Source organism: Pteropus medius, unplaced genomic scaffold (assembly GCF_902729225.1).
Source record: "Pteropus medius unplaced genomic scaffold, Ma_sr-lr_union100, whole genome shotgun sequence".
Classification (NCBI taxonomy): domain Eukaryota; kingdom Metazoa; phylum Chordata; class Mammalia; order Chiroptera; family Pteropodidae; genus Pteropus; species Pteropus medius.
The window spans coordinates 6,053,201-6,081,196 of NW_024340701.1; the positions used below are offsets into that span (position 1 = coordinate 6,053,201).

The following is a 27,996-nucleotide window of genomic DNA, read 5'->3' on the forward strand; positions in this document are numbered from 1 at the left end:
AGTATTTCACAAAACAAAGGAGAAAACAAGGCGAAAACTAATAGTAAACAAAAGACAAGAATTTAAAAAAGGAGCAATAGTAGGCCATCCAAACTTTGGTAAAAGCAATCAGAAGCTGTCTGGAGAGTCAAGAGAAAGTCAGTAATAAAGAAACTTTAGAAAGGAAAACAAGCTGAAGCTGGGCAGAGAGGGTGGGGAAAAGCAAGTCATCTGAGCAGTCCTCACAGTTAGAGATGGCTGGGAGGTGCTCAAGGAAACAAGCAGCCAACTGAGCTTAAAGAATTCTCTTAGAGAATGCACAGTGTTAACCCTCAGCTCTGTTATTTACAACTCATTTAACAATTTAATAAACATGTACTGAATGCCTTCTAGGAACAGAACAATAGTTTTAGGTGTCTGGGGTTACAAAAATCATACAAGGCTTCTGCCCTCAAAACAGATTACATTCTAGTAAAAGTTACAATGCTCCATTCTGCAAACATGGTAACATCTCATGTGTGTTGGTAATAAACCATTATAAATTGGTAACAAAGTTAGCAGGCAAAGACCTAGGAATACTCTAAGTACAGTGTTTTTTTAAAAAAAGCTTTCAAAATCTGGATCTAATACATTTGCCTTGGAGATTACCACAAAAGATAAAAGAGACTTTAAGTAGACAAAAGAATTTCAAAATAGTCATGGCAATGTAAAGTACGGCACGGGAAATATAGTCAATAATATTGTAATAACTATGTATGATGCCAGGTGGGTACTAGACCTATGGGGGGATCACTTCATAATATATGAATGTCAAACCGCTATGCTGTACACCTGAAACTAATATAAAATATTAAATGTCAATGGTAATTGCAAAACAAAAATTTTAAAAGATGATATAGCTATATACTAATGAAAAACAATAAGTGTAAATAGACCATACCAGCAACTCGAACTAATAATGGACTGGCTTTTGTTAAATCCAATTGAACCTGATCAAAAATCCAGGTGGCAGAATGACAAAGAAAGAATATGAAGAGTAGCTTTGGTCTCTCATCAGAATACAGTGAGTCCTACATATAACTGTTTGTTCTTGCCAGCCCAAAACAAACAAATCACTGGGAGAAGCATTATCTATAAGCGTGAATAACTAATTTATGGATTTATAAAAACTCACATAGGAACAAATAAAACAAAATAACTATCTCCTGCATTTGTACAGCACTTTACCTTTTACGAAGGTCATTCACAACTTCATCTCTCATGTCCTTTTTCTACAGGAACCCAAATGATCACATCTATTCCCATGGTTCAAATACCACTTATGCTGATGAATAACAAATTGATAGCTTTAGTTCAGACCTCTTCTCTGAACTCCAAACTTATATATTAACCATCTACTTTACATCTCTACTTGGACGTCTCTCAAACATCTAAAAACCTTATATTTTTTTCCTCCAAAAATCTATTCCTCTCCCACCACCAACCACCAAGGTACACAAGCCAAATACCTAAGAGTCAGCTTGTCCCTCACTCTCAACTTTCAATCCATTGGCAAGTCCTATAAACTCTAATTCTAAACATGTTGAACTCAACCATCTCTCTCCATATCTTAGTCCATATTTTGTCTTGACTATTACAACCACCTTTTATCCATCCCGCTTTTATTCTTCCCTGTCATTTAAACATGTAAATCAGGACATAACATTCCCTTGTTTAAACCTCTCAATGGGGCTTCTCATTTAACAAAAAATAAAATCCAAACTCTTTGCCATGGCATGATCCAGCCTCCTCTTGCCTTTCCAGCCTCACCTAGGACAACTAACTTCACTGATATTTCAGCTCTTCTGAAAAAACAAACTGTCCCAACCCATAGCCTTTGCATGTGTTTTCTCTTCCTGAAAAGCACAGCTGATGTTTTCATTTTCCTTACAACTCAGCTTAAATGTTACCCATCCAGAGACTTTTTTGGATCATTGTAAAGTAGTTCCTCTTCTATTTTCTACCTCAGCTCTGCTTGTTTCCTCGGAGACCTTACTACAACTTGTTTTTATTTTGTCTATGTGCTTTTTTTTTTTTTCGTCGCCCTCACTATGCGCTCCATGAAAGCGGAAACCCGGATCTATCTTGTTCACCATCATATCCTCAATACCTACCACAGTAACTACACAAGGAACGCCTCAGTAAATATTAGTTGAATGAGTGATAATTAGTGAAATTCTTTCTTGTAGTGAATTCTCAAAAATTCCGAGTAGAAATTCATTTATTCAACATTTATACAACCTACTATCTGCCGAAGATTGAGCTAGGCAGTCCCTGCTCTCACGGAGTTTATTGGTCTAGTACAGAGAGAAATAAAAAGGTAGGCAAGTCCTTTCTCCTCAACCTTTTCTGAGAATGTTCCTCCCACCTCCCTATCTGAAATAACACCTGTTCCTCTCCTGAAGAGAAAGTCTGACACAATCTTTTCTCAGAAAATTCACTTCAACTCCTTGCTTCAAATGAAATGCAATCTTTCACCTCCCTTGTAGCCCTAGCAAATGATAGCTGGGCAGTTTTAACAATCTTCCTATTTTGGGTTCTAGAAATGGGATTAACATTCTCTTTGCTCACCTGTGAAGCCTGTCCACATTATACTATTCAAATTCTTGTTTTGAAAAACAAAGACAAAATAAATCTCTACTCTTTTGAAGCTCTTATCTTTCAACATTACCCTCTCCTCTTCCTTACCACTGTTAACTTTTAACCTCCTGGTTCTACCTCATTCACCTAAGGCTTTGGGACTAAGCTGATTGTCTTCCTCTCCACCTTATACCTCTGTCAAACTAGATGACTTCGCCACAGACTAGGACAACCAATCTAACAGCCTGGATTCTCACTTCCTTGACCTCCTCAACTCCAAAGGTCTCTCCGAAACAGTCACACAGTACACTGCCAGTGTGAACATATGTTATGGTCCTCTTCCTCCCATGGTAAGGTCCTTCCTGGCCCTTCTATCTTTACCCCAAACTCCTCTACTTCCTAAATCACTATTTCAAACATCTTGTTCTCCAACCATAACCTCTTCTAAGTTATCATTCTTTGACCTCTACATGGACCCTTTCATTTTGACTCTGATCCATCAGAGCCTCTCTTTGCTTTACTTTCCTCCTTATTCAGTTTAGGTTCTATGATGCATCATTTCAATAATCCCTTGCCAATAACCTAAATTCCCATGTTCCTCTTGTCTTTTGGTCACACAATATAGTAAATTCCCAAACCTGAACGAACTCAACTATCCTCTTTTCTTTGAGGCTGCACCCAAAGTCACTCAAGAGAAAAGACTGGTAGTACTCTAAATTCATGATTGCTATATTAATTTGCTAGGGATGCCATTAAAAAAGTACCACAAACTTGGTGGCTTAGAACAACAGAGATTTATTGTTTCACAGTCTGGAGGCCAGAAGTCCAAAAGCAAAGTGTTGGCAGGGCCACGCTCCCTCCTAAGGCACCAAGAAAGGAACTGTTCCAGGCCTCTCTCCTACTTCTGGTAGTTCCTTGGCTTGTGGCAGTGTAACTCCAATCTTCACATGGCATTCTGTGTGTGTGCGTGTGTGTGTCCAAATCTCTCCTTTTGATGAAGACACCAGTCATATTGGATAAGCAGCCCAAGTTACTCCAGTATGACCTCATCTTAACTAATTACATTTGTAATTATCCAGAGACTCAAAAAGGATCAGCAATGAAACGTTGCTTTTTAAAAAGATAAGTTAAATAAAGTATAAATTTAAATATTCTACATTTTAAAATCATACATAGATATACATAGTATTTTACAGCTTCATAATCGGTAACGTATGTTGAATCCTTATTGGGCATTTCCTATACACCAAGTACTAGTCTTCAGCGATTTACAAATTAAGCTCATTTAACTTGATGAGGCACATACTATTATATCCATTTTACAGATGAGGAAAATTAGACATTAATAAATTGAGTAACTGACTCAATTTAAGTGTGGGCAGCAGTATTCAAATCTTAGAAGTCTGACTGCAAGACTTTCAGACTGAATGGTTAGGTTTCCTCTCTCACCAGTGTTTTCTTCACCATTATCTTATTAGCATCTTTCATATGCATTGTATCATTTGAACCTTCATCAACAGTCAGAGAGGTATTTTCCAATTCTAAGACACCTTAAGTTGTAAGGGCTACTTTGTATTTAACACAATATCAAAATAGAGAGATAATTTAAAATAACAATTTTTTTCATTACTAATCCACGATTGTACACATTTATCTACCATTTTTTCTCTAGTAACACAATCAAATGTTAAGTTAAAGTGATGTTTTGTAGTTTTCATTCTTTCATCCCCCCTTAATTCCTATTTTACTCTTTTTGATGCTACTGTAAATGAAATTGTTTTCTTAATTTCCTTTGTGAATTGTTCATCGCTAGTGTATAAAAATGCAACTGATTTTTGTGTGTTGATTTTGCATCCTGCAACTTTGCTAAATTAATTTCTTAGCTCTATAGGTGTTTCTGTGGAATCTTCAGGGTTTTCTGTGTATGAAAAAATCATGTTACGAAGGTATGGAGGCTCCTCAAAAAGTTAAAAATAGAACCACATGATCCATCACTGCCACTTCTCAGTGTTTATCTGAATATAATTGAAATCAGGTTCTCAAAGAGATATTTGCACTCCCATATTCACTGAAGTATTATTTTCACAATTATCAAAAAGAAGAGACAACCTGTCTACCAACAGATGAATGGATAAAGAAAAGGTAGTCGATACATTCAACAGAATATTGTGCAAGTCATAAAAAAAAAGAAGGAAATCCTGTCATATGCTGCGACATGGATGAATCTTGAAGATATTTTTCTAAGTGAAATAAGCCAGTCATAGAAGGATGAATACTGCATGATTCCACTTATATGAGATATCTAAAGCTGTCAAGGTCATAGAAGCAAAAAGCAGATTGGTGGTTGCAGGTGTTAGGGAGGGAGAGGAGAATGGAGAGTTGCTATTCAATAGATATGGAATTTCAGTAACACCAGAGGTCTACTGTACAGCATTGTGCTTTCAGTTAACAATTCTGTACTATACACTTCAAGATTCATTAAGGGGGAAGATCTTACGATATGTGTTATTTACAATGACTTTTTTTTTTTTAATCATGTCAACTACAAAGAAATAACTTTACTTCTTCCTTTCCAATTTGGGTGCCTTTTATTTCTTTTTCTTGCTTAACTGCTCATGCTAGAACTTCCAGTACTATGTTGAATAGATGTCAGGAAAGCAGGCATCCTCGTCTTGCTCTTGATCAGACTGAAAATTGAAAAAGTTTTCAGTCTTTCACCATTTAGCATGATGCTAGCTGTGAGTTTTTTATATACAGCCTTTATCATGTTGAGGAAGTTCCTTTCTATAGCTAGTTTGGAATATTTTCATCATAAAAGGATGTTGAAGTTTCTCAAGTGCTTTTTCTATATTAATTGAGATGATCATGTGTGTTGTTTTCCTTTGACCCATAATGTAGTATATTACACTGACTGACTTTCATTTTTGCAAGTGTTTCATTGCCTTTTCCTGGAAATAAACCAAAAGCTAGAAAATAAAAGTCATCCTTTTTCAGCCAAATGACAGAACCTTTGGCTAGAAAAATACTATCCGCTTACCTATAATGTAATGTGAAAATATCTGTTACTTTTTAATCCCCAGTTTAGAAAATACTAGCAGTGTGTCACTTTCAGCCATACACACTCCACCACTTTGTCATTTTGACTATTCCTCTTTTAAAATGCAAACGGTGCTCTGGGGGTTGTCTACTATCACTCATGCAGACTCTGCAGAGAATTGTCTAGACGAGAAATTGTGATTGCTTAACCTCTATCTAGAAGGTACTAGGAACAAGAATTTCTACTATGGCATTGGAGGACGAGATGGATAATTTAAGTGCATGGGTACAGAAATATTATTTACCTGGTCTGAATTTCAAGTGTTCTGTATAATTACTGGACCATGTGTTCTGATATCTAGTTAAGAAAATACAATAACTCTGGCTGGAGCACTTACATGAACATTATATACCTGATAAGGTGCTGCTGAGGGAAAGCAGCCAGTAGGGTTAATAATATTTAAAATGAGCTACTTTGCAAAAAGCTTGTAGTTCAGGGTCTATTGGAATATTATATGAATATTCATTATAATATATAGTCTTTAAGATTCAGTAGAAGATTCAGTATATTAACCTACTAACATATCACTCATTTATTAAAACAATTGCTGATCCACAATGAGTTATTCTGCTAGGCACTCCTGATATAGAGGTGAACAAATAGGATAACTTCTTTGCACTCCTGGAACTCAATCTTAAGACAGAAAAAAGAGAGAAATTATAACACAACGGCTAAATACAAAATGTATTTGGTGCACTTAGCTGATTTCCAGACAAATAAGTATTCAATTAAATTCTACTTACTACTATTACTACCAGGCAGAAACAAAGTACAAAGAGAAATACACTGAGGAAATTTAAAGTTGCAAAACTTGTGTGTTCATTCATTACTCATTCATTTAGACATCTGTTGTACAGTAGTCCCCTATTTATCCACAGTTTTGCTTTCTGCAGTTTCAGTAATCAAAAGTGAACCAAAATTCCAAAAATAAACATTCATAAGTTTTAAAATGTGCACCATTTTGAGTGTGATGAAATCTCACGCCATCCAGCTCCAGCCTGCCTAGCATGTGAATCATCCCTTTGTCCAGCCTATCCGCACTGTACATACAATATTTTGATAGAGAGACACCACATTCACATAACTCTTATTACAAAATATTGTTATAACTGTTCTATTTTTAGTTACTGTTGTTAATATTATTGTGCCTAATTTGTACATTAAATTGTATCATAGGTATGTGTGTATAGGAAAAAAAACATACTATATATAAAGTTTAGCACTATCCACAGTTTCAGGTACTCACTGGAGATCTGGATAAGGGGAGACTACTGTGTATCTGTACACCTATATACTGGGAATACTAATATAAGTAAGAAATTATAGTTTCTGACACTGAGAATTCAAGAGTACTGGGAAAAATAGACAATAACAAACCATTGTGATAAGTACAACAAGAGGGAGTAAACACAGTTGCTACGGGATCAGAGATACCTAAGGGACACTGAAGAGAAGTCAATAAAAGTCACGTCTGAATTATTTCATAACAAATTACAATGCGAAAAGCTGAGGAAGTTACAAGTGTTAGAGACACCAGTCAAACAATTGCAAGGAGCACTCCTATCTGAAGGCCCCTGCACTTGCTGCTGCCTCTACCTGGAACATATCCATATTCATATGGCTCAAGTCTTATTTCATACAGATCTCTAGTCAAATATAACCTTTCTGACCACCATATCTAAACCTGTACCTTATGACGTTCTCTTCCCTTACCCTACTTAATTATTATTCCTAGCTCTCATCAATATCTGACATATTTATTATCTATTTGTTTCTGTCACTCTCCTTCACTAGAAATATTAACCCAGAGAGCCAGTGACTTTGTCTTGCTCAATGCGTATGTCACAGTAAGGCCACCAGTGCTTTGCAGATAGCAGGTAGTTGGTATCTGTCAAATGAATGAAGCAAAAAAGAGGAAGAGAAATTCAGGCACAGCAAGAAACACATACGGAAGAAAGGTATGAGAAAGAAGCCATGGCTGGAAGTTCTTGATCCATATCAACTGTAATAGCAAATATATTTACTAAGAACTTACTTATGATATTCTCAGCACTTAACTTGGATTATCTCATCTAATCTTCGCAACTCTATAAAGTACTCTTACATTTTACATAGGAAGAATCTGAAACACAGATTAAATCAATGCCCAAATTCACATAGCTGGTAAATAAATGAGAGAACTAGATTAAAAGCCACGCAGTACAATGTCAGGGCTCATTCTTTTAACCACCACCCAAAAGCACAGAAAACTGACAACCTTCCTGGGTTGTTTCCACATATACTGAAAGAAAAAAAAGAAAAGAGAAGAGACCTACTATCACAGTCTTTGTGCATATTACATGCTTCATATAGTTAAAACCTTTTATGTGCTACTCATTAGTAGCATTATTGGTTTTTTTAAAAATATGAACCACATTTACCAAACAAAAGGCTAAGTAAATCCCCCACCTGCGGTTTCCAATTCTGATTCAGAGTAGGACTGGGGTTAGGTCCAATAATTTGCATTTCTAATAAGTTCTCAGGTGATGGTGATAATTCAAGACCACTTTCCAGAACTCCTTGCTACATAATCTAAATGTGAACTAGACCTCTTTCAAATAACAGTGGGTTTCTGAACAATCAATGGCTGAACTAGGAACCTTTAAGGTACTGAAAATACAGATACATGCTTCCTCTCAAAGATCAGGAACAAGCGTCTGCTCCAGACACTTCTATTCAACATTGTACTGGAGGTTCTAGCCAGGGAAATTAGACAAGAACAAGAAACAAAAGGCATCCAGATTGCAAAGGAGGAGGTAAAACAATCACTGTTCACAGATGATGTGATCTTATATGTAGAAAATGCTAAGAAATCCACTAAAAAACTATTAAAACTAATAAATGAGTTCAGCAAAATTGCAGGATACAAGGTCAATATACAAAAATTAATTGTAGTGTTATACACTTATGAACATAAGGAACAATACAAAATGAAATGAAATCAATTACCTTCTAATAGCTTAATAAAATTTTTTAAACCTTAAGAATAAATTTAACAAAAGAATTATAAAACTTATACTCTAAAAGCTATAAGACATTGTTGAACAAAATTAAAGCTATATCAGTGAGTAAAAGGTTTCTTTTTGAGATGATAAAAATGCTCTACAATTGACTGTGGTGACGGCTGCACACATCTATGAACAGACTAAAAACCACTGAATTAAAAAGGGTAAATTGTATGGAAACTCAAAGAAAGTACCTTAACACCTAAATAATTTTTAAACATTTCATAAATTCAGTACCTTCTAGTACTTATTAAAATTACTTGATTGGTCATATTTCAAAACACAGATATAATTCAAAAAATTATCATTAATTTTGAAACAGCATATTTTTAAATTAGTACTAGAAATTAACTCAGGAAATTTATAATTTGCAGAATATGATTTTCCCTCCACCTAGCCTCATGATGAAACTATTAGTACCTAAAAAATATTCACTTTTTAAATATTTTAAATATTTTTAAACATGAATAAGTATAAAAGTTGTGTAATTATACACTTATTTTTTAAAATAGAATGTTTTGCAAAGTTTTTTGGTGAGGTTATAAGAAAATAAGTCTTGTCCACCTTAAACTATGAATGCTGGTACTAGTAAAATTCCTGTACTAAAATAAAGAAGAAATTAATTGTAAAAAGCTGTGAGAGTATAAAAGAAAAATATCTGCCAAGCACAAAGACAAACCAGGACGTTTCAAGCAAGCCTGGCTCAAAGTACAGTCAATAGAGTTAAGTTTTTGAATTGTTTTAAAGTGCCAGATGGTCCAGAATCCACCCCCCAAATCTTACAAGGCTCTGCATAAAATGTGCCAGAAAAAAAATAAAATAAAACAAAGAAAAAAACAAAACGAAAAACACAGAACAGAATGTAAGAACAGACTAAGAATGAAAGCATCCCAGCCAGCAAAAGATGAAAACTGTAAGCAAACTGAACTCACCCAATCTTCTTCAAACTCACAACTTTTAATGCCAATTTCCTGTGCTAGGAACTTTACAAACTATAAATGTCCTATGTAGCCAAATTAAGTACACTCAATTCCTTCACAACAGTATTTTAGACATTATTGCTTCTGAGTAAATTACTCCTGTCTCCTTTGCCAATCAAGATCTTATAACTATAAATAAAAATCACTGAAGTTTGATTTAAAAACTCAAAGGTATCACAGAAAAATAATTCAATTATGTAGTAAGTACCATCTATAACTACAAAAAAGAATTTGGCAAATGGTACATAAAAGGTTATTTGCAACCGCATTAATTATGATATATATAAATTATCTGTATGTATAATGGCTTGATTAAGTATAAAACATCCATTCAATGAATATATTCTAAAGACATTTTTAAAATGCTATGAAAACCACATAAGAAAACACTTACTAGGTTAAAGAAAACAGAATGCAAAATCATACACATGTGAGAGAGAAAACATGTAAAGGAAAAAAACAAGAAGTAAAAAAACTAAAATATAAAGAATGGGGTAGTTGCTGATCCATGCTTTTTCTTGCTGTTTTTCTACATGTTTGAGTTTTCTTTAGTAAGTAAAGAATTTTAGAAATGAAAAATTGTTTAATATTTAAATGAGTTATACATATAAAGTATTAACACTAATAACAGCACTTCTACTTACTGTCTCCTATATTCCAACAATGTATATACAACATACATAAGGAAAAGAAAGTTCAAAGAGTTGAAGAAACTTGCCATGGTCACCCAGAGACAGTGTAAGTGTCAGAGGGAGAATTCAAATCCAGATTTGTCTTTTACTAAGTCCAGTGTTCTTCCAAGTAGATAAAACTTCTCTCAGTATTCCTGGGATAGAAATATTGATACTATGAATATCATATATACTGTTTCAGAGTAGGTCACAGATCCTTTAAAGTCTATCCTTGAAACCCCTTTCTAATGTCCTATGCTCTAGGCTAAAAATTCTTGCTTTACTACAAAGAAAAAACAGAGACTAAATATAAGAAAATGGATAGTATATCTCCCAGTGCACCAAAATATAATGTTCCTATGGTTTTATGTTGTCCTTTTAAGTACAATTTAAAATGTCATCTGCAGTATTAATCCTGGATACTGTAAATGATGAAAAAATAAAAAATTACTACAAAAATTCCACCACAATCACAGGATATGCCACAGCACTCCTATGCCTTACTTTCGCCACCCTTTATCATAGTACTTATCACTCCAGAGTCAGTGTTAATCTCCCTAAAAAACAAAGAAGTTCTTCAATGCATGAGTCTAGGTCTTACTCTCTTTGTATGTCCAAAGCCTAACACAGGAGGCATTCAGTAAAAGTTTCTTAAAATAAAAGAGGATCAAACAGCCATAATGGAAGCACCTTAAATGCATATGTTTCATATTTTTAAGTATATGCTTAAGTATACCTGTGTTATACCTATAGAATAAAAGATGGAATGAAATTACAATTACTCCTTGGTATCAGTGATCTATGAAAATTCTAACATAAGTGCAACATTTCATAAAAATTAACAGCCCTGTAAATAACTAAAATCCACCAATAACAAATGTTTGGCTAATGGTGGTAGTTATTATTATCATTAATAGCTGCTACCATTTAAACTGATCCCATTTATATCTATTATTTCACATAATCTTCACAACAAATCCTACAGGTTTATTACCCGTTTTACAGATTAAAAAAAAAAAAACAGAGGCTAAGAAACTTGTTAAACAATCAAATAAAGAAATTAAACGTAAGACATTCTGACTGCAAAGCCCAAGATCTCCCATTAATTATATCACCCTCTCAACAATGTTCATATCTGGGGCATCAGTAATCCTTAGACCTAGTGGTTCCAGATTTTATTTAATAAAATAGTTTGTTTCTTACAGAATTTTTCTCTGATACATGGTATCACCTTCAGCAATAAAATACTGAAGGAACTCCAAGTACAAGCTACAATGTCCAAAAGAGTATCAGTTTGAAAGTAAATACTGGCATGATGTACACTAACCTAGATAGGCTTAGGTTTTCATGAGTAATAAATTCCAAGAAACTGCAAAACATAAAACTACTTTTTATCATGTCTTAAAAAATGCTCCACTTTAACTTGGTACAACAATTTTTTGGGGATGTGGTCTATGCAATAAGTTGATTTTCATATAATAAGATGTTGTAGCCTAGAATATATATTCAATTATTACCAAGGAATGGTAATATGTTCTACCAGAGCTATTTTACCCTTAAAAATACAAACAGATTCATTCAATTTATGAGTTGCTTCACTACCTGGGTTATAATCCTGATTCTACTACTTAGCAGCAACTTGACTTTGAACAAATTATTTCACCTGTGCCTAAGTCTTCTCTTTTTGTAAAACAAGGATAATAAGGATGATCCAGTTAATAAGGATAAGGATGATCCAATTATCAGGTTGTAAGGATTATTGAAAACAGTGCCTGACACATCAGAGTGCTCAATAAGTATTAATTATCGTCATTGTTATCCAAATACCGACCTCTCTATCCTCCTCCCTCCCTCCCTGCTGCCCCACACACAGACCTACTCTGAATAATGTTCAATTTCATCCCTGAAATATTGTCAATGACTATTTACAAGAAGCAGCATAGAAAATGTGCTTGAGAACAGATATGCCGGGGTTCAAATCTCAAATCTTCCACTTAGAACACAACCCTGAGTAATATAGAAGATTAACTCCTACTTGAAGAAAGGCTGTGAAGGTTAAGTGAAATAATATATGTAAATCATCTAAAAGTACCTACTGCTTATCAAGAATTTAAGAAATATCGGCCCTCCTCCTTCTCAACAGTAACATAAAAATGTTCTCCTTCTAGGATTTCTGCATTAATATTTAGCCCACCAGACAGAATTGTTCCACAACTAAAATAAGACCACATTAAGACAGAAAAATCACACAAAATTAAGTTCACAATTTCCAGTTGTCTCACCATTTGTTTAAGCTCAATATCTATGCACAATGACTCATTCACGGCTCATGGCAGGTTTAGGAATAAAAATATGAAGATAAACTAGTCCCCCTGTCGCTATCCCAAGAAAGCACATATCTCTGTATCTCATGCCTTAGTGAATCACTAAGTCTAAAAAGGACATATTTAAACCAGTAATTCTCAATGAGAGGCAATTTTGTCCCTCAGTCAACATTTGGCAATGTCTGGAAATATTTTTGATTGTCCCAACAGGGGAGAGTACTACTGGCATCTCATGGATAAGAATATTGCAAAACATCTTACAATGCACAGGACAGGCCCTCACACCAAATAATGATCTGGCCCAAAATGTCAATAGTGCCAGGGCTGAGAAACCATAACCTAAAAAAAAAAAAGTAAACCCGTCCCTCGATTTATGCGGTATTTTTCTTACTCGAGTTTTTTTATACACAGTAAACCTCTCTCTCTCTCTGTTTACACGAACGTTTTATACATGGTTTCCATTTACACAGTCTCATTTTATGCGGTTCTTTTTCATTTCCATTACTGGCGATTATTCTTTCTAAAAAGCAAAAGCTTAATTCAGCAGTATACAAAAAAACAATACTAACATGCAATTATTAATGATCTTCCCGTTCACTGGAAGGCAAATAAAAAAGCATGGATGACTACTGATGTGTTTTGGGATTGGTTTTGCAAATATTTTGCTGTAGAAGCTGAAAATTATATGAGGGAAAAATGTCTTCCTTTTAAAATACTTTCACTTTTAGATAATGCACCTGGTCATCCACACAATTTAGGACACCCAAATATAAAAGTTGTATATTTGCCACCAAATACAACTTCCTCGATCCAACCTTTAGATTAAGGCATTATTTCCACCTTTAAGATTAATTATATTTAAAAAAAGATTAATTAAACAGTTTAAATATTTTTAATAAACTTGAAGATAATGATTCATTTACAGTTACAGAAGCCTAGAATAAATACACGATTTTAAGTTGTATCAAGAATGTTGCTTTCACTTTGAGTGATATAAAGCCCACAACTTTAAATGCTTGCTGGAAAGCAACATAGCCAGAAGTGGTTGTACCAGGAAGTATGGCTCCAACAACTGAAGAGGGATTATCAGGCATTATTAATTTGTTAAATAAATTTCAAGAGGCTCTGACAATTTGAATAGAGATATTAATGAATTATTGATTAATCACAAATTAACTGATGATGAATTAATTCACAATATCTGAAGACCATCCTGCCGATGAATATGGCAGTGATCTTGAACTAGTTTCATTTACTGCAGAAAATGTATTTACAAAGCTCTTCAATTGGCCACAAAACTGGAAACTGCCAATTCTAGATATTGATCCAAACATCCAACGAGTCTCAAAATTTCGAAAAGACTTTTAAGTATCAAAGTGAATATCGAAGAATTTATGAAAACTGAGCAAAAGATGGGGCTGGAAAAAGATTCAAAATAAATAATGAAACTGAAGTATACTTCCAAATATTTTGAGCAATGAAGAAAGTGACTTTGAGCCAATCTAAAAAGAGAAGGGTGGTTGCTATACATTACAGTATAGACAGCAAATAAAATTTATTTTTTTTTCTGATTTTTCATTAGCATTTTTTGTGAAAATGTGTGAAATACAGTTTTTAAATTTTATTATTAGTTTCGAGTATACAGTACATATTGGTTAGACACTATATAGTTTATTAAACGATTTTTATGACTTAAATCAGCCTATTTCGTTAGTATTTTTTTCATACTTGTAGACTCTTTTTACACAGTTTTCTTCCACGTTAAAAAGAAAAGCGGAATGGACAATCCGCATAAATCAAGAGACAGGTGTATAGTTATACAAAAGCTTTCCTCAAAAATGTATGTGCTAGCCCAGTGTTCTTGTCCAAATTCTCTATTTTTATTAAAAACATAACAAGAAATAATCAGCTTGATTATTTCAGATGGGAAACTCCTGGTACCATCAAATTCCTTTTACAAAATCCAATCTAAAGAAGAAGGAAATGAGGCTTACTTTTCTCTGTATATTTGTACCACATAAAAACAAGTTTTTAAAATAGCTCCAACCTTTATTTTTTAATTGCACCTCAAATTCATGTAAGCATTATTTATATCACAAAGATAAGTTTCTTATCCCACACTTCGATCTTACTTTTGTACTTTAAAAAGTTCACATTTATGTGATACGAAAGCGCAGTACATGGGGCCAACTTTTAACAAATATCATTTTTATGTATCAGGTGGGCAATGATCAAAAGTTTGGTAAAATACTATGTTGATGAAGCTATGGGAGAAAAAGGCACATTCAAACACTTGCTGGTACAACCTTTCTGAATGCAAATTAGCAATATCTATCCAACTTAAAAATATTCTTTGGTCCAAAAGTTATACCCACTAAAAACTAATGCACGTACTGACACATATGCAAAAAGATGCTAAAAAGAATATTCATTGCAGCACTGTTGGTAATAAAATTGGAAACGATATCAAAGTGCATCATTAGAAGGCTAGTTAAATAAATCATAGTATATTTATATAAAGGAAAATGCTGAAATTTTGAAAATAATAAGAGAAATCTAAATGTGCCAGCATAGAACAATATAGATCAATTAACCTTAAAGTAGTAATAATAATGAGCCATGCACGACATGCAGCTTACTCAAAAGAAAAATAATATACAGTACACATATGTATATACATGTCTATATACTTATATGTATGTACATACATATAAGTATATATATATTTATATCTACATACATACACATCACAGACTATTTCTGGAAATAAACACAAGAAACTGGGAAGGATAGCTGCCTCTAGGAAGGGGACTGAGGGCCCAGAGCAAGAAGGAGACTTTCACTGGTATTGTTTGAAATTTTTTTAACACGAGTTAATGCAGGCTCTTTTATTTACTGACTGTAAAATTTAAGTCACGAATTCTGAACCTCAGTATTCTCAAATTTGAAATGACAATAATGGCCTAATTCATTGGTTATTATGAGGTCCAATGAAAAAGGATAAAATGCTTTGTAAATTATAAAGAAGCAGACAAAATTATAAATTAGTACTCTAAAGGAATTCTCCAAACCATTATTATAATAATCATTATCATTCCTCTGACCACTTTCTCTAAATTTCTCTAAAGCCAAGTTTAAGACGAAATGTGAATGCAGATGCGATTTTAGAACACAGATTTTTACTTTACTTAGTTATTGATTTCAATTTAAATGAGTAGATTTTCAAAAACATCATAGAAATACTAAATCAGCTGATTATAGAAAGAATATATGCTCACTATTGAAATGATGGTAAGCAAAGACTATCACCATGCTATTATAAAACCTTGGGGTTTTTTCTTCCAGTCTTTTTCCTATGCATGCTTAACTGGGTTAGAGTATTTGTCTAAATAAAACATTTCCACTTTCTGTAATATAGCATTCAAATTACAACATTCCTCAGATTACACATAATTATTACACACAGATTTTAATGAAAGCCCACAATATTTTATCTTCTTGATGAGAGTTCAGGCATTTTAAAATGAAATTCCATTGTATAGGTTTGCCTAATGAACTCTGCCTGGATTAATTTTTCATTTATTTCTACCAATTCTCAAACTAACCAGATTCTCATTCTCTCTTTCCCTCCCTCTCTATCTCTTCCCTCCACCCACAACAAACACACCCCTCCCTCCTTCTCTCAAGCCATTTTCCTGCTTTTCGTTTCCTGAGTTCCAATTTTACTATGTCCAAACTCACAAAACAAGTGGATAAAGTGTGTTTATAATTCTTTGAAGAGCAAGTAAAACACCTTAGATTGAGCCCTAAATCAGACTATTAGTAAGAGAAGTAATTAGAACGATGATTTTGTTGCTAAAGATATGCAATCTTTTTCTACTACATGTTAGTCTGCTATCATCATTCTGTCTGCAAACAGAGTGAAAAAAAAAAGAAATATACTCTTAGGTTATTCCTGGGAGACTCACTATTGGGCAAACCTAGCTGTTCCTAATTAATTTTAACTATGACAACTCCTCCCAAATGCAGAACATTCCAAACCATTTTTGAGAATGGTTAGATATTGCTCAAGGAAGCACAGAATTCCTGAGTATACTGGACTGTAATTGCAGGCAAAAAAATATATATATATACACCTCATTATTGTGCCTTTCTCATAGTAGAAACTCAAATATGTCATGTTGAATAAATACTCCTTTTCTGCTTCTGCAAGCATGCTGTAATTTTCATACTCTGCCCTGTATTTACTGTCATAATTGTTAATTCAGACCACTAAGGTGACATGTTTATTAACACACACCGTATAGCTTTTTAAAAATGAAACTGAAAATACCAGAAACTGAAATTATAGATTTTTCCCTCTAATTTCCCAATTTTCTATAATGCAGTTATATTACTCTTGCAATTAAAAAAAAAAAAGCATTAGAAGGAAAAGTATTTTTATAGCATTTATTGTTTTAGACTATATCCTAAGATTATTTTAATTAAGTCCCATTCTAAGGACTTTCTTATTATCTAAAAAAAAAATAATCCTTGATAAATTAAAGCAAGAAAATGTCAGCATAAAACTGAACTGCTGGAATATTATTTAAAATACTCATATCATGCCATAGTTCAATAAAATGTTTATCATCATCAAGAACACTACTTATACATCCACAACTGTACTGTCAAGATACTATGAAAGGCACTGGAGATTCAAAGGCAAAAGACATGGCTTCCATCCTCAAGAATTTTACTAAACTAATTAGAACAACAGGGCATATACTGAAAAAGAAAATAAAAAATACAAGGGAGCACTGGATATGCCAAGCATCTAATTCATAGAGAAGTATACTAAAACAGATTTTGAAGGCCTATAGATTTTAGATCAAAATCTTCCATCTACCACTAATGAGCTTACGTAAATTACTTCCTTCATTTGTACAATGGAGTGTTAGATTAAGTGAAGTAAAATTCCTAGCAATATAGTAACATCTAAAAGGAAGTGAATAGTATTATTATTATTATTAGGGATACAGGCTTGAGGAAGAAATGCACAACTGGAAAAATTTTTAAAGAGAATTGTTAATATATTTTTGTAATCTATCACTATAAGCAAAAATCACAAGATCTTTCTCAAGTTTTACTTTCTATTGACAAGAAAAAAAAAATAGACCATCTAGTGAAAACTGGTATTTGAAAACACTAAGGCTACACAGAACTAAAGTACTTGAGAAAGTCACCACTAGATCTACAAATCAAAGAATATGACCTAAAAAAAGAATGTTAGTTTGAAAGGTCCTTAGACTCGCAACTCTCTCATACCAGAATGTAAGCTCCACGTTATGTGTTCAAGCTCCAAGAATTGTTATCTATTTTGTTCATTTCTATATCCTCAGTACCTAGATTAATTCCCAGCTTACAGTGAATGCTCAATAAATATCTGTTGAATAAACAGTAAAGAAAATTGAGCTCCTGGCATAGCTGGGACTGGAACTAATATTTCATTACTCTAGTATTCTATCTCCTGTCTAAACTAGAATATGATAATTTAGATAACTTATTTTGATGGTTGAGGAGTTGGAGGGTTGGTTAGGAGGAAGGAAGGTGTAGATCAAAACATTTTTCACATTTTTCCCCCAACTGTCAGTTTTGCTTAATTGATAAAGGCAAAAAAATTATAAACAAGACAATCCCAGCACAGTGCCTAGCACACAATATCTCATGACCATTATTATCTCATGACCAGAAACTAACTTCCCATCTGTTTAATCTTTGTAACTGTCATAGAACCCTTTAGAATTTTCAGTCTTTCATAAGATAGTTATTAATCACTTTCTTCCAGATGGGCGCTGAAGGAGGAGAGATGAATTAAAAGATGTCCCTGCCCTGGAAGATCTCTCTTGAGTATGCCGGCGTCTGAGTTAGTGAGTGGTGGGGAGGGGTGGGGGCAGGTCAATAATGTATGTGAAACCAGGTCACATTGTTATTTGTTTATTGCCTTGAGTAGTTAAAAAATTTAAAAATCACAAATCAGCAAAGTTTTGAAATAACAAGGAGGCACACTGGGGTATATTAACACTTGGGAAGGTTCTTTTTCCTGTGCCTTTACAATGTTTCTCACTGCCTCTTAATGTATTAAAGTCAAAATATTCTAAATTGACTTATTTGAATTGTCAATATAAATGAACTATCAATGTTATGTCCTTTCATATGTGAGACAGTGAAGGCTAATACTCTTGATTCAGTATTTACTCTGTGTATGTTACTATTTAAATATATAACCACAATATATATTTAAATTATTTAACTGTCTATAAAAATGACAGAGCCTGAAGAAAAGCTAGAGATGAGTGCTAGTAAATAAAAAACTAATATCACAGTATTACCCAGGGAGAGAATAAAGTAGGCACACAGCTAAGAAGTGAACCTATAGAGGTCTCCAAGAGAACAAAATCTTCAAGAGGAGAAAATTTTCTGCCGGAACTGGCTAACAGAGACAGAGAGCAACAGCTTGCTAAAAGGGTCTTACAATGCAAGTCACTAACTAGACTCACAAAAGTCAGTGTTGCCATTCCTCAAATTTGAGTGTCAGGAGGCCACTTTCAAAGCATGCATCACCAAGACGAAACCACCACATTCCAAGGAGTTCTTCCCCATTATGTGCATGTCAAAATAGGATAAGCAACACCAAACGAATTGGAAAATAAAGCAGCCTTCACATAGGAGTGATAATTCCTACAAGCTGAAGTTAGTTATTTTACCTGAGGCATGTGTTTATATGTGGTTCCTGGGAGAACATTTTTCACTCGGTCTATCCTAGAGTGCTAGGTGAAACACCTCAAATCCTCTTGATCCCAACACAGAAAACTCTCCAATCCAAATGCATATTCTACTCCAGTGTTAACGCCTTATAAGCACTGACAAATCCAGGCCAAGGAGACTACAAGGTGGCAGGGAGATACTACAAGTCAGGCAGGAAGGCTGGGGTGGGCCCCAAGGGGGATGTACCTGGTCACCAGTTCTAGTGACAACCAGTTGAGAAGGTGAGACTGGGGTAAGTTTTGGTCAGAGGGCCAGAAAAGGATAGACAGGTGCATGTCACCTCACCATCCTGGACATCATGGAAAGATAACTGACTTTCTTTACAAGGTGGGAGGAACGAAGCTTCCAGAGTGAGTGATGTTGAGAGGTTTTCTGGGAAGCACAAGGACTGAGCTCTGAGGAGAGCAGAAAAACAAGAAGAGGAAAGCCCCTGAGAATCGGTTTTGGAGAAAATTCCTCCGGGACGAGTGATCTCTATGGTCGTTCCCAGCATCAAGACTGGTGGGACCATCACACCTGTTAAAAGATGTTTCCCTATTAACAGCTTGGACAGCGATTAAGTGCAAATCCACCGGGTTAGAATGCAAGATTTGAGTAGGAAAAGACCATTGTGGGATCTGACCCAGGAGGAAACCTGATCAGGAGGGGAAGACGCTGAATTCGGGAAGGCGATAGCAGGGTAAGTACTTGGGTAGGATGAGACTTATTTGGAAGCGAGATCGACTGCAGGAATGGAAGGCTTTCATTGGACTCCAGGTGGGAAAAGGCCCGTTTAGAGTGCAAAGACGCCTTGAGCGCCTGGTTCGGGAAGGTGACTCTAACTAGGGGAAGCGCGCTGCCCAGCCCAGAGCGTGAGCCTCGTGCGGGCCGAGGACTGACCCGGGGGTGAGGCTGATCCGCGCGAGCTCACAAGCTCACCTGGGACAGTCTGGCCTGGAATGAGGAAACTTCCTGGGTGGGTGAAAGCTGAATGGAGGGAGAGGGGCCAGGCACAGACTGAGCCGGGCGCGGGGTACCGGACACACAGCTGGGGCGTGGAGGGTTAGGGAGACTGGGGCGTGGGGGCGGCGAGGGGGGCGCCCACCGATCCCGGCTGGGGTCGCGGCTGCCAAGGCGGAGCTGCGGGCTCGGGATGGCGCCCCCCGCTCCGGCACACACGCACTGGCTCTAACTCTCACTATCGACCGCCCCGTCCGGGGCCGAGAGAAACTGCCCGGGTCGGTGACCGCAGGGCGGTGGGGGAGGGGGCCGGCCGGGGACACCAGCCGACCGAGCCCGGCGGATGGGCGAGCGGCGTTACCTGTGTCAGGGAGAGCTGGGCCGCCGCAGCCATGGTGTTTCCATCATGCACGGGAGGGGAAGGAAGGACGGGCGGATGGGGGCTCGGGGCGGGGAGGAGGCGGAGGGAGCGGCCAGAGGCGAGGCCCGGGAGGGCGGGCGGCCGGGCGTCTCCCCTAACTTCAACAACTTCCCTCCTCTCGCCCGCCCCGCCCCGCATGGCCCCGCCCGCCCCGCGCAGACTGTGGCGGCACCCAAATCCTGGCGCAGGATTTGGAACCTGCGGACCGGAGCCTAAACCCGGGGCGGCCTGAAAAAAACCGGCCTGGAAGTGAAATTAAGGCGGACTGGCTATGGAGGAAGCAGCAACTCCAGATTTTCCCATGAACTTTAGGCAGGTCACTAAGCTTGTGCTTCTGAAAAATGGGGAGAAATGATACCCAAAATCCAGGTCGCTTGTCAGGACTATCTGAGATAATGATAGGAAATGATAACAATGCTTTATATATGCCAGACTCTGTGCTAGACACTTTATTTTCGAATTGTACAAATAAAGGAACTGAGATATTTAAATAAGTTATACAAATGAGTAAACTGAAACACCAATAAGTGTCATACCTAAGGTCATACAGCTGATGAGATAGCTAGAATAGGATGCAGGTCTGATTCTAAAACCTCTGATTTAACCATCTGCTGTTAGGGTGTGATAATGAAAAAGAACACTTAAATCTTTCCTTCCAGGAGCCAAAATCTAGGAGGGAAGGGAGAGAAATACTTTCCTTGACTGCTGGCTGCCTGCCACACTTAGATTGTTCAATAAAAGAGCGTTGGGACCTGCTCAACAGCCTGCAGCACTCCTAACACCGCCCATAACCCACCTGGCAAACTCCTCCTACTTTCTCAGGACAACTCAAGTATCACTTCCTTTGCAAAGCATTTCCTGGCCTCCCTGAGTTACACACGTTCCTATTCTTTTTAACGGTTTTTCTCTACCTTATGAAGTCATCATCACCCTAGTGACTGTTTACATCTCGTCTACCTCTGTAGACTGAGAGCTCCTCAATGACAAGTACTGTTACTAATATACTTCTATATCCTAAACCCTAGCATAGAGTATGTACTCAATAAAGGCCTTAGTTCCAGCATGTATTAAACATAACATATCCTATACTTTCTCATGTTGCCATCTTCAATTATAATAACCAACCAGTTCCCTGAAGCCCTCGTCTTTAAAGGCTTGGTTTATATGCTACCTACTTCAAGAAGCCTTCTAGGAACTCTCGCTCCACCTCTTAGCTGCTCTCATATGTTCCTTATATTCTGCCTTGTTTTACAAAGTTAACTGCATGCTTTTCTGTACCCAACTGGACTGTACAATACTTGAGGACAGGGTTCCGAGTCACAGCTACATTCCCCTCACAGTTTAGACTAGCACAGAGTAAGCCCCAATAAATGTTTTTACCCAGAATTGGTCTTCCTTTCTCAGTCGTGGTGGCTTCCCACAATAAACCACAACTCTATCAGGCCCACACTCCTGTGCCCATTATCATAGCAGTCCCCATTTGACCCACGAGGAGGGCTAATCGAACAAGACCCAGGACTGTTAGCCCTACCTACGTTTTTAGACTTTTGTCACCACAGGCAAGCCATCCCAGAAATGCTCCCAGAAACACCTGACTCTGTTCAGATCCCTTTTTACAAGGTGCAGCCATGAAGGATGAGCCATGCAAGTCTGGTGAACACCTGCTTACTCAGGAGAGTCTCCTTTAACCTTGTTTTGCTGTTGTTCTGTTTAACTCAAAGGAGAAGGAGGGTACTGTTTTGAATTACTCCACCGTGGTGCCTCTATCAGTTATAACCACGACCGATGTTTCTACTTGAATTTTCTATTTTACATTATCATATCTGAGCCTCACAACTCTGAAAGGTAGTAATCACCATTCTCACTCTGCAGATGAGGTAACTGAAGATCCTAGAGGGTAAGTGATGTGCCCAATGTTACACAGCTCATAACCAAAGCAGTATAGCACAGTGGAATGAACAGATTTGGAACATCAGAAACGTCCAGGTTCTAGTGCTAGCTCTATCACTTTCTAGCTGTACAATCTTAAGGTTGTTATGAGGATGAATAAAACAATATATATGAAAATACCTAAAGACGTAGATACACGAATTTAGTTAAGAAATCTCAAAGTTGTGGAATGAATTACTATCAGGAGTAAAAATTCACTTGCTATGCAAAAAGACTCCTCCAAATCATACGAGATACAAGATATTACTCCAGGGCGAATCAAATCAATGTGGAAAATGTTGAGGAAATATAAGGAATTATTGTTATAACTATCGTGTAATTAAGTCAAAAACAACACTTATTTATACAGTATTGCTTTTCACAGTTTATAAGTGTTTTTACATACAGAATCTAACACAACTCCTGGAGTCGAATAGGCACATGATAAAAGTTTGTTAAACTGAACTGAATGCAGAGTTTCATGTGTAATTATCATTTGGATCCTCATTTTACTCCCATTTCAGAGATAAGAACACCAAGGAACACATAATTTGTAAATAACTTGTTTAAGTAAGGATCACTTAAATCAGGTTTGGGCCTCGGTTAAAATAATGATAATTAGACCCTTCAGCAAAGGAATGTTAGCTAACAATCATGGGAGTTGCCCCAGATCCTCTTCCAGACCACCAATAATTTGTACTGGCTTTCTTCTTTGCTCGTTGGTTCTGGCTTAAAAACTTGACATGTAGTGGGAGATGGGAGTGAGGGTCCAAACTCCCCCAAAGAATTAGAACTTCTGGGACTGCATTTTTTTAAATGACACACCAATGACAGTTTGCAAATGCGTGTCCCAGATCTCATCAAAGCACTGGGTCATATCCCGCATCTATTTTAGGAGAGTAAAATGTAGCCGATGGAAGACGTGTTATGATCTAATTCACTGTAACAAGAGTGAGCTTCATGGAGCAGATAAAAAGGTCTTATATTGTTTTTTCTAGGGCCAATTAATGTCTCTGGGTCTCTAAATCTCATATTCTTCATGTGTACATTGGCGATAATAATATCTACCTTGTAGTAGTGGGGTTAGGATTAGAAATCATGCATAAATGTCTTATCAGAGAGCCTGGCCTGGAAAGATGTCCAATAAATGGTAGCTAGAAGGATACTATTCTTTAAGATCACGTCACTATTTAACTCTCTACTCCTCAGACAATCCTCCAATTACTAGGTCAGTTCTGCAGATACATTGGCTGTAAGAAAGAAGTGCCTTGAACAGCTGACACACATATGCCTGTCATTAGAAAGGTAGATAGTCGCTAGGTAAATAAAGCTGTGTCTGATGACTTAAATCTGGATACTGATGACCAACAATTGCTGCTTTCATATACATTGTTTCATTTAATTCTCACAACAACCCTATAAGGATTATTATTAATTTTATTTTATAGAAGAGGAATTTGTCCAAATTCATAGTGAATTATACACAGTTCTTCTGATTCAAATGTACTTTTTACTTGGGCATGTTGCTGCTGTCCTGCAGACACTGATCACCCCCAAGAGACTTGATGAAATGGTGCTTCTGACCATAAAAAGCTGAAGACGAGGCTCTAGATTTATAATAACCTAACCCTAAACCTAAAATGATCCTGACAAGGAGATCTTAGATCACGAACAGTTTTGTCATCAGTGTTTCACTCCATCTTTCCATCCTACTTGAACTCCCACTCCCACTCCTCAATCCACCCTTAAGGGAAACCACAGATATTTTTATTTCTTTATTTTCTGACTTTTGGAGATGATTGTCATATTGGATCTTCATGAACACTGCACATCTGTAATGTCAGCATCTAGAAATGCAAGATGATTGATTAAAACTATGAAAAAAAACAACTGTGAGGAGCTCTCTGAATATACAAAGAACCAATTTATTTGAGTGAGACTTTGAGAAAGGCCTTCCATATAAATGGTGCTAAGCTACTCCCACCCTCCCACGCACCGCCCCCCCTACAAAATTATACTACAATTGTAATGGTAATCTGCAGTTCATGCTTCCAAGCTGCTGGTTTCATAAATATAGCCCATTATTGTTCATGTTTGCCCAGGGCAGAAAGAATATGTGAGGCTGCACAATAATAACAATTGTGCTACACAAATAACTGTCCTTGTGCCAAGGACGGAAAAGAACAAGCAGTAAGAGATTTTAAAATGCCACACACACCCAGGGTGTGATAGGACAGTTCAATATTGTCATCACTGCTAATTTTTCAGGGTACTAGGGTGTCCCGGGAAGAGCCTGAACTTAGAACTGGGAAGGCCCAGCTTGGTCTAGTGTTGGCTCTGCAACTTCCTAGTTTTGTAACTTTGGACAAGTCAATGAACTATATATACCAAGACATGGCTTTCTCTCCTGTAAACAGAAGGTAACAACAGCACCTGCCTGATAAAGCTATTAGGATGATTAACTGAGGTTTCATGTGAAAGCAGTTAGCCAGATACCTGGAACACAACAGAAACTAGATAAACTTTAGCTCTTTTATCTTCCTCCTAGAGAATCTTTAGGGTTTAAGAAGCTAAAAATAAAATAGAAATCATTTTTTAAAATCTTCAGTGGTTTTCCAAAGCCTCCCTTAATGATTTTTTTGGATAAAATTTATTTATCCATTAGTAATATTTATTGAATACTATAAAGTAAGGGAGGTTATTACCTTCGTGTCCGAAAAGTTCCATTGGCTTCTAGTGAACAAGCAAATGTAGCTTTACACTTGTCCTATTTACTTCATTTTTCTTTTCTTTTCTTTTCTTTTCTTTTCTTTTCTTTTCTTTTCTTTTCTTTCTTTCTTTTTTTTCCTTATGGATGGTCCTGGAAGCTATAAGAAACCAGAAGAACATCATGAGAAAGAAAATATGTTCACTTAATGCTGCAGGTCCTTTCATCTACAGATTTCAAAGCATTGTCTCCATCACTAATTACTAGCCCTGCTTAACATGTGGGAATGCTGAGACACCATCAAATTAAGAAGCTTGCCCTAAATCACAAGGCGAGTCACTGGATGAGCTACAGACAGAACAAAGCTGTCCTGTTTGCCAGCCTTGGGCTCTAAAATAGGGCACTTGAGAGTCAACAGAGTCTTCAAGTGTGAGGAGAAAAGTTTGGGGAATTCCGATCTTGTATCTTTGAATCATTATAGTGACAAGAGCATAGGCTTTAGAGTCAAATTTGATTTCAAATCTCAGCTCTGCCCCTTCTGACTGCATAACTTCAGTCAAATTATAAATTACATCTTACTTTCCTTTTCTGTAAAATGTGGATATTGATTTTTCTAAGAGTTTGGGAAAAGTTAAATGATAAAACTTTTGTGAGAGAACCTAGCACAGTGCCTTGCACGTAGCAGTTTCACATAGTTGGAGAAAACTAAGACAACTCGCATAAACACAAAATGACAAATATACAGCTCTTTCAGTTAAAGACTTTGGAAGCCATAATCACTGTTGCATCTCAGTTTAAAATGATGGCTGTGTCTTGAACATCTCATAACACAAATAGAGGATGCCTTGTTCAGGCCTTCATTGCTTTTCTTCCTTGATTCTGTGCTTTCTTTCATAGCTCAAGACCAACCTATCAGCAAGTTTTGTTGGCTCAACTTCCAATATATGTTCGAAATTTCAGTTTTGAACCAGATCTGACCATTTCTCATTATCTTCACTACTACTATTGCCTCTCTCCTGGACCACTGCTAAATCTCTTTGACTAACCCCAATTCCATGTTTGTACCTACATCCATTCTCCTTATCATAGATAGAGTGATCATTTTAAAATATAAATTAGATCTTGTCATTTTCCTGTTTAAAACTCTCTAGGACTTTCTCATCAGACTCCTGACCATTGCCTACAACGAGGCCAGTTCTTTTCAGGTAAAGTATGTGTCAGCAAAGTACAAAAGTGTGAGTATGTTCTGCGCACGCTGAGATGTTTGATGAAATGGAGCAAGGTAGGGATGGGAGAGGGAAGAACCAGAAGAGAAGGATGGGGAAGGTGTTAGAAAACACACAGAAGGACTCATGGATGGGCCAGAAGAGGCTTAGAGAAAGGTATCTGGAAATTCTCAGAGAAGCAAAATCACTGCTGGAAGCAAAGGAGACCATTATTATTTTGTGTTGACGGTGTTTTCAAATCTAGTGGCCTGATTTTTAAAAAGGAATCTATTTTACCCTTTCAAAGGAAGCCAGGTTTATAGGCCAGGAACCCTCACACCAGCACAGTGGTTAGGAAGATGGGCTTTGAAATTAGACAAATTTTAGATTGAATCAAGTCCTCCATTTATAAGTATAACACTTGGACAACTTATGAAAAGTCTTTAAGCCTCAGCTTTATGCAAACTATACCATAGCGATAAAGAAAATTAAATAGACAATTCTTATAAGCACTTTGCACAATGTCTGGAACATGGGAACAATTGCTCAACAAATGGAGACTATCCCATTGTGGTTATGACAATGAATAAGGATTTGGTTATCTTTATAACTGCCCCCTGTTCATTAGCTTTACTAATAAACACTGTCTGTGTCTCATCCCTAACAAAGACCTACAGTAAATCTCTTAAATTTTAAAAGTCTGAGGAGACTGTTCTGATTCGCAGCAACATTTGACCCTGAAAGATTAAAAAAAAAAAAAAAAGTATACATCCTTGCACTGGAGGCACCATTCACTCTACCCCCAGTCCAGAAAATCAAAGTGTAAATAGAAGAGTAGCATCATGTTTGCATTTAATTGCATATGAGTGTAATTTTATGCACCCTCAGCACTCAGTGTTTAAAGAAATGGTTTTTTGTTGTTACTTCCAATATTGTCTCCATATGCAAGTCAAGGATTTCAGCTGATGCTCAACTAAAGAAGCCAGGATTTGACCTAAGGCTGAAGAAATGAATTGGCTTTGTTGAGCTGACTCAAACTCAATATTCTGCATATTATACTAAATAACTTCAAGACTCTGACTGTCAAGCTTAACGTCAAGTAAGAGATAACCATTCTTTTTGCAAAATTATACATTATAAGTAGGTAAAATAATGGAAGTAAATGGTTAAAAGCATAGATTTAGTGTTTAAAAAAAGGCTTAGGTTCAAATCCTGACTCTGCCCACTGGGAACTTGGACTAGTTATTTAACCACTCACGTGTGAAATGGGGGTG

At 36.4% G+C, this 27,996-nt stretch overlaps 1 protein-coding gene and 1 long non-coding RNA gene across 4 annotated transcripts in view; both read right to left on the reverse strand.

The window, feature by feature from the left end:
- EPS15 (epidermal growth factor receptor pathway substrate 15) overlaps window positions 1-21,034 on the reverse strand; it is a 110,109-nt gene extending 89,075 nt beyond the window's left edge. For all 3 annotated transcript variants that reach the window (XM_039885818.1, XM_039885808.1, XM_039885827.1), the window contains exon 1: window positions 20,822-21,034. In XM_039885818.1, coding sequence (XP_039741752.1) covers window positions 20,822-21,019 — 198 coding nt within the window. In that variant the 5' untranslated portion in view covers window positions 21,020-21,034. The remainder of the gene's footprint in view (window positions 1-20,821) is intronic.
- On the reverse strand, window positions 1,997-19,362 carry LOC120620877 (uncharacterized). The gene is made up of 2 exons (XR_005658019.1): window positions 19,254-19,362; window positions 1,997-10,545 (listed from the first exon to the last, which is right to left on the reverse strand). It is a non-coding gene; the product is annotated as an uncharacterized LOC120620877 (long non-coding RNA).
- Window positions 21,035-27,996: the final 6,962 nt, after the last annotated feature.